This window comes from Rhinopithecus bieti, unplaced genomic scaffold (assembly GCF_001698545.2).
Source record: "Rhinopithecus bieti isolate Rb0 unplaced genomic scaffold, ASM169854v2 scaffold_5260, whole genome shotgun sequence".
Lineage (NCBI taxonomy): Eukaryota > Metazoa > Chordata > Mammalia > Primates > Cercopithecidae > Rhinopithecus > Rhinopithecus bieti.
The window spans coordinates 5,001,957-5,016,490 of NW_016805896.1; the positions used below are offsets into that span (position 1 = coordinate 5,001,957).

The 14,534-nt window shown below is 38.6% G+C and overlaps 1 protein-coding gene across 27 annotated transcripts in view; it reads right to left on the bottom strand.

Moving 5' to 3' along the window:
• Positions 1-14,534, bottom strand: part of DTNA (dystrobrevin alpha) — a 419,414-nt gene that overhangs the window by 16,378 nt on the left and 388,502 nt on the right. For 15 of the 27 annotated variants that reach the window (XM_017874046.1, XM_017874045.1, XM_017874050.1 and 12 more), the window contains 3 exons: positions 12,890-12,986; positions 11,111-11,131; positions 2,172-2,331 (listed from right to left, as the gene is read on the bottom strand). In XM_017874046.1, coding sequence (XP_017729535.1) covers positions 2,172-2,331; positions 11,111-11,131; positions 12,890-12,986 — 278 coding nt within the window. Of the gene's footprint in view, positions 1-2,171; positions 2,332-8,443; positions 11,132-12,889; positions 12,987-14,534 lie in introns of those variants that run through there. The other 12 variants (XM_017874053.1, XM_017874044.1, XM_017874049.1 and 9 more) reach the window with 3 other exon arrangements.

Below are 14,534 nucleotides of genomic sequence, written 5' to 3' on the forward strand. Positions count from 1 at the left end.
AAAAAAAAAAAAAAAAAAAGAAAGAATAATCCACACAGATGAAAAGTCAGGTTTGCCAGGAGAGCTGTGCCTTCCTAGCTGCTGTTACTGTTCTTGCCCTTACCTGGTGGCTGAGCACTTTTGATTCTGGTCTCTACTAGGACATGCGCTGTCTCCTATGAGGGCTCCCGGAGCTCTTCCTGCCAGTATAAGTACCACTTGGGAATGGGAAACCCACATGCACTGAATGCCCCCAGAGTGTGAGAAAGGGGTGAGGATTCTTGTTTCTTCTGCCAAGATATGGGCAGATGCATGTCTGATACTACGAATTGGAACTTAGACTATGTTTCTTAATGGCAGAGAATGATTATTATTTTGTTTCAGGCACACTAAGGCTTAAATGGATGCTTGTGATCCAGCCTGGGAGTAGGGAAAGTAAAAAGAGATAATTACCATAACATCTTTGAGAAAAAAATGGTTCAAGATTCCAAATACCTAACTTACAAATGAACTTAGGTGGCATGAACTCTTTATAAGTTAAAGGCTGCCTACAGGCCACATTTCATTCTGTCATTTTTCAGAAAGTAATACTAACTAAATAAAATAATAAATATGTTTAAATTTAAAAAATCACAGTAGTTAAGTAAAACATTTATTATAATGGAAATCACAAATTGATTTAAAATATAGTAAATTTCTTTAAAATATGATTTAGAGAAGGGATATTTTCTTTCTAAAATTAAAATAAAAAAGTTATTTTGTGAATTACATTTTTAAAAACTCTTGAGTTATGTTCAGTGCCTAGAAGAAAAAGTTCTAATATAGATCCTTCCTTTTCCCTCATAAGAGAGTAGAGAGTTCATCATTCTCTCTCACTGAAGTGTGTTAAGATTTTATCACCCCTCCACATGGATGAGAGTACCTGTTTCCTTGCACTCTTGCTATCCCTGGATATTATGATGTTTCAAAACACTTTTTTAATCTTCTAGGCAAAAAGCGATACTTATTAAAATTTATATTTCTACAATTATATCAGAGGTTGAACATCTTTTCATATATTTATTGGCAGTTTCTCTTTGTTCTTCTGTCTGTCCGTATCTTTCACCTGTTTTTGTTTTGGTGGTGGCTTTTCTGTCTGATCTCTACATGACTTTTGTATAACTGAAATTATGAAACTTGATTGACACATATGCTGGAAATGGTTTCCTCAAGACTGTTTTCTGTCTTTTAACTTTGTTTATGATCTCCTTTGCCTTAAAACCCATAGTCAAACATGTCTCTCTTTTCCTTAGATCTCTATGTGAAGACTTTGAAGAATGTTCATGATATATTGCTAATTTAAAGAAAATGCAAATTGCAGACCCCAAAATGCAATGCATGATCCTATTTCTGTGAAAAAAACCAGTAAAGAGTATGTGCCTATAATCACATCCTTAAACATATCTATTTATACATAAGCAAAACTTTGGGAAGGATCAAACTGTTAGTAGTGGTTACTTCTGTGAATGAAAGCTGCCGGGTGAAGGTCTACAGAATGATTTTTTTTTTCTTATTCTCTATAAATTTAAAAGTGATAGTAAGAAGAGGTTTTAAAAAGTGTGAAAAATATTTCTAAATTAATAAAGTCACTCTCCCTGTCATGGGAAAGTGCTGGCTGGCATCCCCATCCCTCTTTGTACTCCTCTAACTGCAGAGGCTCAACCCTGTAGCCCTACCTGACAGAGGCAATGGTTCAACTCTTTGGGGAATCTGAACAGGGAATCTGTCAAATGACTAAATGTCCTTCTTGCTTACCTCATTGCTAAAGAGCTGTGATTACTTATCTCAGTCTTGACTTTAATATAAAGAAAAGACAATATGAGATAATATCTCTAAGAATTAAAAAAAATGGATTGCATTTATGAAGTTTTCTGGGGGTCCTGGTGAAAAGATTTCCTGTCTTTTGATGAACAAAGACTTACTAAAAAATAAGACAGGATAACAAAAGCCAAAGGAAGGTAAAATGGTGAAGTGAGAACAAATCGGTGTCAGGAGTTCCCAAAATGGCTGGCAGGCCCGGCTCTGACACCAGCCATGAAAGACTCTTCAATATGAAGTCATATGTTGCTCTGACAACTCTTGACCACTCAACAGACCTTGGTGACCTATTTGTCACATAAAAGCAGACCACAACAAAAATTAAAGCCACTTACTTTGTGCAAATGCCTCCTGTACATCTCCCCCTACCCCTGTGAGGGAGTCCTGCGGCGTGTGCGTCGGGGTGGAGCAGGCTGATGCTGACCGGACAGGCATGGGAATTGGCCTGCTGATGGTGTGGCTGGGGGAGGAGCGGGGAGAGCCAGCCCCCTGAGTCTGGAGAGATAATGCGAGTCATTAATTTGCTTTCCCAAGAAAATGTCATATATCATCCCCAATGCCTCAGTTGATGGTTGAAAACAGTGATAATGAAATTTCAAAGCAGGAGAAAATCCTAGGTAATTGAGGTGGTAATCCTAAAGCTAATTTGCAGGTGCAGATAATTTAGGATTTTCTATGTAATCTGAAGTTTGGGTTAAATATTGAAAGCCAAAAATATTAATACAGCATTGCTCTACAGTATATGAGATGTGTGCCCATAAAATGAAGGTACTGTTAAATGCAGATAATTACAAGGTGTGGATACTTTCTCCTTGAAGGAAGGTCTCCCAGGAATAAGAAGACATTAAGGAGAAAGTTTAAAATACAAACTAGAAGACTATTTGCAATGGATGCTTTCTAAATTTTTCAATCTGACTATACTAGCATCATCTTTAGAGGATAAGAGTTTAAATCGTGTCATACAATATTGTGCATATTAAGTCTCAAATTAAGAATCAAATGAAGTGTAAATTGTTTTATCTCTATTTTACAGTAAAAGTTGATTTTGTCAAATTAGTGACTCAGGGATTCCAATGGGGAAGAAGAAACCTTGTTTTCTAATTTTTTGGTATTATTTCCTGCAGGAAATGTCCTTCTCTTCTCCTGCGAAAAAGCAGTATTCTATCAGGACAATCAGAATAGGAGGATTTAAAGACAAGTAAAGAAAAAAGTAGAAAACAACTAAAGGAACTTATCTTTGCACTATAGTTTTTGGCATGAAACTATTCTGAGACTGTCACACCTCGAATCTTAAGGATTTGTCTCTAAATGAGGTGCCTTGTAAATATTCTCCCTGTTTTAATAATTAGTTGACAAAAGAAGTCAATCACATGCATAAGAAAATGCAAAGAGACCCTTGAGTACATACACAACAGATTAGGTGTTCACATCAATTCCATCCCAGTCTGTTTGCTATGGTTGCTAGAGTGAGAATTCTTCTCCAGCAAGGCCCAGAGAGTCATCATTAACCCATTCAAACTCCCAGACCAGAGCAATGCTCTGGAATATTCCATTTAGATATTTGCTTTGGGTTCAGTGGCTTGTGGTTAAAACACACCACATCAATCCTGAAAAAAATGCCATGCTGTTAGCTCCGGGGCTCAGCATCACACATAATTGTTAAAGCCATAAACTGAGAAAAACCCAGAATTAAAAATGGAGCAAAACAGAACAGAGCACAGAAAATATCTCATGGGGTACCCAGTGGGCTGAGGGTCCCATTCTTTCACTCTTAACAGTACCTTGTAATGGTCTGTCCAGGCCCAAGGAAGAGAACTTTGCCCAGTTGTGATGCTTTTGCAGCCTGCTTCCCTCGGCCTGCTCAAGGAGGGATCTGGTTTTCCCCAGCAAACTCTGGTAGCTCAGCCCCATTACCTTGAAACCTTCTGCTTCTGAGCTACCACTACATCCTTGACCTTCCCATGCCAATAATAAATAATTTCATATTTGCATTAAGCTTTATGATGTTCAAAGGGTTTTCACATACACTCTCACTGATTTCTCTCCATGCATTCTCACTCTGAATGTGAAGTTGTGGAGCCCAGTACTCAGAGAGGTGAAAATAATTGCTTCATCAGGAGACAGAGCCAGAGCAGCAGGGTTGGGGCTGAGCCCAGGGGCTCTGAGTGCCCTGGGCTGCGCGGGAGCCTTGATGGCCACGGCTGGCAAAAAGTCCCTCAATGGAGACAGATGCTGATGAAGTGCCCTGAGCTCTTCCTACTTTGGCAATTCCTCTTGTACATCCTTTTCGAGGCAGGGCCCTTAGCAGGGCTCCTGAGCCTGTTGTCTCTGTCCTCTTTATCAAGGGACCAATAATCACAGCCGGGAGTGGGGACTAGATAAGGGAAGTTGGACAGAGTGGTTATTAAGAAGTAGGATTCTCTTGGCTATCAGTGTGGGTTACATTCTCATCCCTGGGAACCCAGATTGTCTTCCATGGTGGGAAGTTCACAATAATAATACAACTCCACTTTTGTAAGTAATTCACAGTGTATTAAGCACTTTTACATACACTGTTTTGTTTCATTTTCCTAGTACAGTGGTGGGAGTGGTACTATCCTATATTTGAATAGCAATTTGCAGTCTGTAAAGCACTTTAGCCCCTCATACTTCATGTAATCCTCTTAACAACCATATGAGGTATTATTATTCCAACTTTATATATTAGCAAACTGAGGCTCAGAGGAGAAAACTGGGTTACCCAAGGTTTCTGAGCAAGAGAATGGCAGAGATTATCCCTAGTCTTTAGACTCCAAGCCCAGGCTTTGCCATGCTGATTCTAAGGACTGTGGGCACTGTGGCCAGCCATCATATGCTTCCATCTATGCTTCACTAGTGTAGAAAGGTTCAGCAGCCTGAAGAGGGAACAGGCACAGGGCACAGACCCAGCACGACCACCTTGTGGTGCTGGAGCAGTGTCCTAGGGGTTCCTGCTACTGGGCCAGGCAGTATCTTTTAGTTGCTGGATCACAGAAAAGGTGTGGGGGTGCTCAGGGTGGTAGGAGGGGCTTTGGACTGTTTATCAATTGGTGCAGAAGTACAGGCCTACAATCTCTTATTTGCAATTTTGAAAGCCAAAAAAGCTCTGACAAACACTGGTCATTCCATAATGAATTTGGTCTTAATGGACGTGAGGCAACTGATAATGATATCTGCATCATATTGCTTTTCAAAACTAGATAAATTCTGAATTCTGGAACATATCTGGATCTAGTGATTTGAGATATGGGGCTATGGACCTTATTTCACTACTTTAATGTCTGTTCCGGGGCTGTAGTGCATACCAGCCTTGATTATACCTCTTATACAAGGTTCTCCAGGGAGCTGGGGGCTCCTCCCTCTAGGCAGCATTTGTAAGTAGACTCATATGTCTGGCTCTTCCACCTCATTTTCTGTGAGCCTCTCCCCATCTCTTAGTGCACTGGGCTCCTCTGCTAATTCCTGTGGGTCTGAGGCATGCCCCACCCCACCTCTCTCTGCTCAGTGCCTGGTCTCAAAGGCAACTTTTGCTACTCCTTTCTGTGGGCATTCTTTTTCAAAATTCCCGTTAGTGGTTCCACATTAAGAAGAAAATAATTGGCTCTCATTGTGTGTTAAGGGAAAAACAGTTGACTGAATCTAAATTACACCAATGTGTGAATGATGAATAGCCACCATTTCCCAAGGGAATCTCTAATTGGTGCAATTTTGTGCAGTATGATTATGTGAAGAATTTAGGTGGAAGATCCTGTGCTGAAGAGAATAATCAGCTGCATCTTTCCAACAACTGGCAACTCCCATGTCACATCCAGCCTTTACCCAGACTTTTGGGGGTAGGACACTGACACCCTGGGTGATCACGGCTCCATCTCTCCATGTCAGGACACTGTCCAGTTTGATGCATAGCATCTTCCTAGTGCCTACCCACTGTGAGGAAAGCCATCTCTGGCCTTCCTTCTGTTCTGTTCTGTTCTTGTAGGAACACTAGGAAAAGGCAGTGGCCTCTTGGCATTGGGGCAGATCAGTGATGATGTCACTGAGTTTCATTTTCACAGGAAGTGGCCTTGGTGGAATGGTGGCTTCCAGCCTGGTCATGAGGCATAGTTGTCTGCTAACAACTGTAGAAGAGTTAGAGTGAATAATCTCTGTGAATATCCCTTCCTGGAAATTACTCAATGATTAATGGAGCAAAGACTTAAGGGACAATGGTCCATGCAGATCAATATATAGATCTAAAATTCCCAAGGAGAGAGTTGATTTATGGAAGAAGGAAAACACATATCACACTTGGCAAATTTAAAATAGCTCACTTCCTGGAGAATAAATGAAAAATTAATTTCTATGCACCATCCTCCAAGTCTACTCAACTTGCTGTTGTATCAATTTTTTAGAAGTCTGACAAGATTCATACATTTTTTGATATTTTCCAGGAAGTGTTTTGGTTTCTATTCACCATCAGAAGTGAAGGATGCTTCATGAAAAGGAGCAAATGTCTAATTGTTGAATCAGGACCCCCTGGTGAAAGAGCAGAGAATTATATGTCCCCCTCCCCGCTAGACCTGAAGAGTCTGCCTCTCAGTTTGGCTGAGAGTGCAGTCTGGTCATGCCTGGCTGCACCTAGCATCCTGGGAAGGTGCAGCAAAGCAGTGTTTAGCAGCATTCAACCCTGTTTTCATCCTTATTCTTCCAATATAAATGCACTGACTATCCTCACATTGATGATAATTTTTATAATCAGCCTTTTTAAAGTGGTCATTGTGAATAGAGTGTTGTGGGGGTACACAGGAGGTGATTAATTCTGACTGTTCAGGCAGGAGGCATCATTTGACTTGGGTTTTAACAGTGAAGCTTTCCAGGCAGAAATGAGAAAGTGTGGGGAGAAGAAAAGAGCAGAGCAACCTGGGCCTTGGAATAGCAGGAGCAAAGCATGGGAAATCTGAGACGTATTGTGGAGAGGCCAATGGGAAGGCCATTGTGGCTCTGGTGTCAGGCTGGCTGCTGGGTGTAGAGAGAAATGAGGCTAGAAAAGAGAGACGGGTAGGTCTGGGGACATCCAGGGTAGACTTTACTGTGAACCAGAGAGTCATCTTCCAAGGCTTTTAAGCAGAGAAATAATATTTACTTATTTAGAATTAATTATAATAATCAATACTTAATTTTAAAAAGAGTGAGTCTGGGAGGGTATGTTTTTGAACACTAGATGACCATCTTTATATTGCAGTTGATCATTTATGAGGTGAATTATCCCTCTCCCTCGCTTTTGACTGGTTCATGCCTGCATAGAATACCCACCAGAGAGGATGAGCAAGGAAAAGCCAGGAAAGTGAGGCCCAAGTTGGTTATTGCTGGCCTGCTAATATTCCATAAAGTGTTTGGAAGAAGTAGAAACCTGATGACTACAATTTCCTGACTTAATTGGACCATCCAGTTATAAACAGAGAAGAGAATAAGGGTAGGAGATAGAATTTGGAATGATGCTTGACTTTTATTCCCCACCAAATTAGAACAATTGTATTACTTAACATAATACCAATGTATAGACATTATCTTCCCAAATAAGAAACAGTTTGATCCCAAAGTTTAAAATGTAGTTTAAAAAAATGAATCCTTATTGTAAGTCTGAAAAAAAGTTCTGCAAATTAACATAAACTTAGTTTTATCCTTGACTAAAATGTGCACCCTGTACTAATCACCTCTCTCAAACAAAAATGTTTATTATAGATAAAACTTTCAGAAAAAATATCAGATGTTTCACTGCACTCATATAGAATATCTGTTACTGGCAGCCCTTCACTGTATTAGCTGTTTAATATACCTACTCAAATTTTGGCAAAAGCCACACTCTGTAGATATTAGTATATCTAGGATCATATCTGATGTTACCAGAAATGGGAAAATATAAACTTACTGAACTTGTCTGTCACTATGTCTAACATAAAAATGACTCTTTTTTTCTACTGTTAAAAGCAATTACATGAGATCTGAACAAATTAAAAGTCATTTTCAAATTTCTTTCCCTGATGGAGACACTGTTAATGAACTGTAAGGAAGAGAAGTGAATGTGTGTGTGGGTGTGTGTATGTGTATATGGGTATGTGTAAAATATGGATCAAATTTGAAAAGTTTGCATATACCTGTGCGTATGTATACCTATATACATACATTCATACTTATAGCTGACATATAAGATTTTACAAAGTGCTTTCACATCCAGTATCTATTAAAATCTATACAATAATCCTATTAGCCATGGATTATCAATAGTTCGAAATTAATGACCATGTAAGTTAAGCTTATAGCTGTGAGCAAAACTCTGGGACCACTGTAATTCAGGTCTAATTGCGGTAACTTTGCTAAGAAAATGAATATTGAGACCTTACTTTGTGGAGGCAAAGTCAGGCTACTCAGTTTTAGACTGGTACATAATATTTGGAACTGGAAGTGTACCAGAAACTCTGGAACATATTGGTACTGCAATTATACCCCAGCTGCTTTCACTATTAAACGTTTTATGAGTGTTCTTTTTATGGTTCCTTCAATAAATCTTAAAGATACACAAAGAAGAAAGAGGGTAGGATAACTTCAATTCAAGTTTTGTAAAAAAAAATTTATTGCTTGTGATATCATAATCATCACATTGTATTACAGGCACTATTTTTTTTAATTCATGTTCTATCCTCGAGAGGGATAAATTCATGCATTACCTCTAACAAGAAAGAATGAAGTAGAAATTATATATGCCAGTATAATAAAACACTACATTGATCCACACAGACTTATGATAAAGCAAGTAGAGGTTATTAAATCAAGTACAATTTGTTGTGTGGGGGTGTTCTAAGTTTGGTTTTACAAAGATAATGTCCCCAAAGGGGAGAAACACTCATAAATAAAAACAGAATTTAGAAGCAGATGCCAGTCTAAAACCTCTAAATTCTCTCCTTAGATCATGTTTTACCATAAGAAGTCTATATTTGGACCACATTTGTTTATTTCTTTGCAGAACCGCCTCTCTAGGGCTGGGATTGATAAGGTTCTGCTTTTAATTTTGACTGAGGTCAGTATAAGAAACAGCCACATGAAATCTATGACTGCTTTCTTTCCTTTTTTATTGTCCAGTACTCCTATAAAGCTCCCAGTGAAGACTTTCTTTCATATTTTATGCCAACAGAAATTTTGTTCCCCTGAGAAGTGGTATTTCTGTACTGATAAAACCACCAATATCTTCTTTTGTTAGCTTCATTGCCTGAACGTGCAGAGTAACATCCTTGTCCCTTAAGATTAGCATATTCACATTTTCTTTTCTTTAGTTTTTGATTTTTCTATTTCAATTTTATGAAGTCACTGTTTATATCTTTTGTTGTAAGCGGCCTCAGGTCCTTTTCGAAAAGAGGTTTGTGTATAAAAGCAAAAAGATAAATGAGTGAAATAGGCAAACTCTGTCACCACCCAGACGATGTATTGCTGACATCTGGGTGATGTGGGCCCTGGTCCTTAGGTACCTACACCGCAGTACCCGCCGTTGGCCCCCCGAGATGCAGAAGCTGCTGAGGGGCTTGGTGGAGAGGAGCTGGAAGGTGAGGGGGCAGTGGTGCCACCTTGGGGGCACTGCCGCAGTTTGGCTCTGTGCATCCATCTGTTTACGAACTTCCTGGTCCACAGGAGCCTTTCAAGATTGTGCTGCCTGGGAAATGGCCGGGAAGGTATCCCCAAGGCAAATGGCTAAAGCAAGGCTGATGACTACACGATGATTGCCCTCTCTCTCTGCTAGGAGGAGGGAGGTTATAATTGAACCTTATTTCCTTTTTCTATGCATGTGCTAAGTTAGAGACAGGAAAGGAAAGAAGCCATTTGCAGAGAAGTATCATGAAGAAGGCATTTTTCTTTACCATGATCTAAGTGTATTGGAAATACAATAGCAATACCCCATGTATACATTCATGGGCAATTATACAGGCTGTAAGTGTTACGTGTCCTTCACCCAGGGGGACTGTCTTCTGTTAAAATTTGACTTTAATTTAGTAAAGTAATTTTTTTCACAAAATACAAAATAATGTAATATATTATCTTTATTGTCTGACATTACAGATTGATTTTACACTTTCCTTTTTTACAGACCATGGGAATGAAGGGTAAAAATGTGTCCAGCATTTTCCAAACATTCTTTGTTACACACAAACACACATAATGAATAATAGAAAAGAGCATACAGAAGAAATAAAAGATATGTTGAAATGGGACAGGCTGTGGTTCTAATTGATCCATGGAAATAATGTGAAACTTTTAAATAATGCTAGTGAGTGGGATATATTGTCATACACAGCATAGTACATGCACTTGAAATTAAAGCTGCTTTTATTTTGCTTTGATTTAATTTGATTTGATTTTTTTTCCTTGAGTATGCTGCTCCCCCTGCTGGCTCTTGAGCCTGACCACAGGTTCAGACAGCTCCAGTTTAGAAAACTGGAAATGCGAATGCCCCTATTTCCAGAAAACAAAACAAAACAAAACAAAGTATGTAATGACCCTCTCATCTCCCCGAGCAGAAAGGCTCTTGGTGCTAAGGAAAAGCTGGGAGTTCCTTTCAAAAGAGATTATTGTCAACCAACAGTAAGCATTCTGTTTTGGGGAGGAGCCAAAAAGATAGGTAGTGAACAGTCAGTTACGGAGTACAGTCTTTCCCTCACAAGACTGAGCACATTTTGGTGAGCCATGGGGAACAAGGCTCCATAATTGTGTGATGAAAAGGGATTTAATTGCCTGATTTTATAAAAGAGGTTTCACAGGTTTTTCAGTAAAATGAAACCGAACTGAACACTCACAGCGTGAGGGGGTGTAGAGCTTAGCTTCTGAGTGCTGCAGGTTTTGGGATGACATGAACCTCAGTGTATCTCTAGTGAGTGCGTTGAGTGTCTCTCTGTTAAGAGAAGGGTCTGATCAACAATTTGAAAAGCATAAGACTGGTTTGAAACTTATACCTCTGGGGATCTAAAATGTTTCCAATAAATGACGATTCGGTCCCTTTTCTAAAAGATGTCATAGTTCTTCTTTTGATGCTGATAGTAGTGATAGTTATAAAAATGCTAAATTTATATATCTCAATTCAAGCACTACATTGAAAAAGAAGCAAATTAGTATGACTTTTTTCTCTTTCCAAACTGAAGCATGAACATACATTAGAGCAAAAGCAATGAGAAAACCGCAGGTCGGCAGGCCCCTCCACTGTTAGTTAAGACCTGCAGTAGGGGACATAACTTACTCCCTGCTTCAGTTCTTCTTCCTACAGAAAGATTGAATCAATAACAGTTAGATTACCCAGGGTTCCAATAAGAGCATGTATACAGTGTGAAGGAATGCAAGATGAGGAAACATCAACACAGCTTTGATGGCAGGTCCAGGCCTCTGCCACCTCAGTGACTATCACTCCAAGTCTACTTGGTTACTTGAGACTACAGGCCCATCTCTTTTCTCTGCATGTACAACTATTTTTCAACACAATCCATCTCTCTATCCTGATATGCGTACATCTTGATAAAAGGCGGTGCTCTGTTAGGCTAGGTTGATACCAAGATGGCTGGTGGGGAATAGACTTCTAACTCATAGGGAAAGAGTCATAGCTATGGTGACAGAAGCAGGAGGAACATAGGGGGCAGTTTTCAAAGCTTCCTGTCGTTCACTGAGGGGAGAGATAGGTTCAGTCCTTTTCATTTGGTATATTTGGAAAGGGATGCAGAGAGAGTTTTTTTGGGGGGTTATCAAATAAGATTAACAGGCCAGAAGCAGCAGCAGGTTATGAATTATCTAGTCTTGTTTTGCCCAAGATAGATCAACAAAAATTGAATTCTATACTGCACATGTCTAACTTACTGAAAAGTCAATTTTGTTGAGTAAAGATAAAGTATTCCCAATACCAATTGCTGAAGAGGATACTGATGGAGGGAAAAGTTGACTAAGGAATAAAATAGAGTAAGGAAAACAAAAGAAAGGTTACAAGAACAGTGGCTGGGACAAAGTAGCTTTCAAAAAATATGTTAAAAAATAAAAGAAAGAAAGAAAGAAAGAGGGAGAAACCAAGAAAGAAATAAAAAAAATGAAGAAAAAGGGGGAAGAAAAGAGAAAGGTAGACAAACAAAAAAAAAAAAAAAAAAAAAAAAAAGAGAGAGAAAGAAAGGACAGACAAAATAAAAACAACAAATGTTGGTGTGTTGGGGCTGTGGGACATCCATGGACTGAAAGTTGGGAGACCCTGTCTTGCAAATGAGCTGCCCCAGGGTCTTCCCTTCATCATTCTCCTATCAGAAGTTTCATTTCCTGCCTTTGGCATGTCACAGTTCCAATCCATACTGGTTCTTGCTTGTTTATGTCAGGCAGGATGATCACGTGGCACTGATCACATGGGCTGACTATAGACATGTGGCCATAATTTGCCTGCCTTTGACTTGAAATGCAATTTAATGTATACTAAAGAAGGGAATAAGGCTTTACTCAAAGAAGAATGCCACTTCCCAATGAGAAAAATAGATTACAGCACTCTACAGAAGACTTCTATAAATCATCTTATTAAACACTTTACTTGCAGAAGAGAAAGGAGATATTCTCTCATAGAGTTTGTATTTGAGATCACTAGAAATCATGTGACTTACTGATAAAGCACACTAATGGAATAAAATGTTTTACTGATATTAACAGTCACTCCTCTTAATTTAATCAGAATTGCTGAAAGCTACTAAATATAAAATATTTCTAAATAAATCCAGTTCTATTACTTGCAGACATAAAGAAACTGGAAATAAGCCAAGAAGAAGTTGCCCCATGAAGGCCCTCAGCAGTCTGGTTTCAGGAAATGGATAAGAATGTGTTCTATTACTGACAGCTACTACTACACTGGTCTAAGAAATTGTTTTACATCTGAGTTTGAAACAACATGTTGAGGGAAATCACATACAGCAATTGGAAAAACCATTGCACATTATGTGCAAAAATGTTCACAGATGACACGGAAAATAAGCTTAGGAAAAATTTATTTGGCAGGTCTTACCTTTAGCAGCTTCATGAGACCCTCCAACTGGACCATTAGCTCTCTCCGGCTCTCCTGGAGAGCAGACATTCTCTGTTCCAGCTCATCTTTGCGCTGTCTGAGAAAGAAGCAGCTGACATCAGAAGCGGCATGCAACTCTCTGAGCTAATCACATTTCCATTCTTGAGGGACTTGTGGACTATCAGAGAAAGGGCATCTCTGGGTCTCTGACACAGTTACCAGGCAGGGAACCGTTATCAAATGAATAAACAATTATAGCTGGAGGTGTTTCTTTTATTTGTTAGCAGCCACACTACATCAGAATTAAAGTCCTTTTCGACATTTCGCTTCCTTTAGACCTTTCTACCTTGAATTAATCAACCATTGAATGAAATATTTTCTGAATGCTTACTATGTAGTGGGCCCTGTGATGTGCCATGGGGTCCCTTGAAACAAACAAAAACCAAATTGTCACCGAAAAAGGCAAATCCTCTAGATTATCCAAATCTAAGAACCCTTTTGCAAATTCACAGAAAATACTGATCACCTTAGTATTTGGAAATATGATTTAGAAAAGTACATTTGAAATCTTCAGCACCCATTGAGGTGTCTCTCAGAGGTGAGATATTACTAGCACATAGATACAATCCATTAAAATTTTTGGGTTTGAGTTTGATTTCATAAAGTGAAGTCAAAATAAAGGCATTTCTACATACTTGTTCAGCAAGTGAAGATGATATATAAGGTTCATACTGACTTTTGTTTTGTTTTACAGACCTTTTATTAAACTGTCAGCAAGAATGAAAACAAGTAAGGACAATCTATCCTATCATTTATATTGACACTACGAGGTACCAAAAATATCTTTAAAGCGGGAAAGAAATGAAACAGTATGATGAGGAATGTTAATGGTTCACACTTCTGAAATATATGTATACTTTTCAAATAAATTCCAAATCTATTACTGAATGATTATTACTGAATAAGTAATACATACAATTTTCCCATTGCCCCAAAGATTTCTGAGTTTGAAATATTCATACTTATATACTAAAACTGCACAGAAGCTTTAAACATGTATGTATTAATGTATAAATTGATATGGCTAGTCCCAATGATAGATATCATATTAAATGAAACTATGACAAGAACTCTGCAATGAAAAACTGATGATATAAAAATGTCACCGTGAGCTAGGTCAATGACTCATTCAATGGAAAGATATTTTGTGGGAGGACAGGTTAGTGATATAAATGATACTTTTCTATTTTTTTCTGTTTTTTTTTAGAGACAAGGTCTCACTCTGTTGCCTATGCTGGAGTGCAGTGGCATAATCATAGCTGATTGTAACCTCAGTCTCCTGGGTTCAAGCAATCTTCTGCCATTGGCCTCATGAGTAGCTGATACTACAGGCATGTGCTACCATGCCTGACTAATTTTTTTTTTTTTGGTAGTTTCTCACTATGTTGCCCAGGCTTGTCTTGAACTCCTGGCTTCAAGAGCTCCTCCTGCCTCTGCCTCCCAAAGCAGTGGGGTCATTTCTAATTTACTTTCTTACAGGCTTCTTCTATAATGTATTATGAATTTAAAAGTTATAAACATTTCTCAATTCTTTTGAATAAATTGATATTTTAACTTTATAATTAAAAAATATAAATATTTAAAT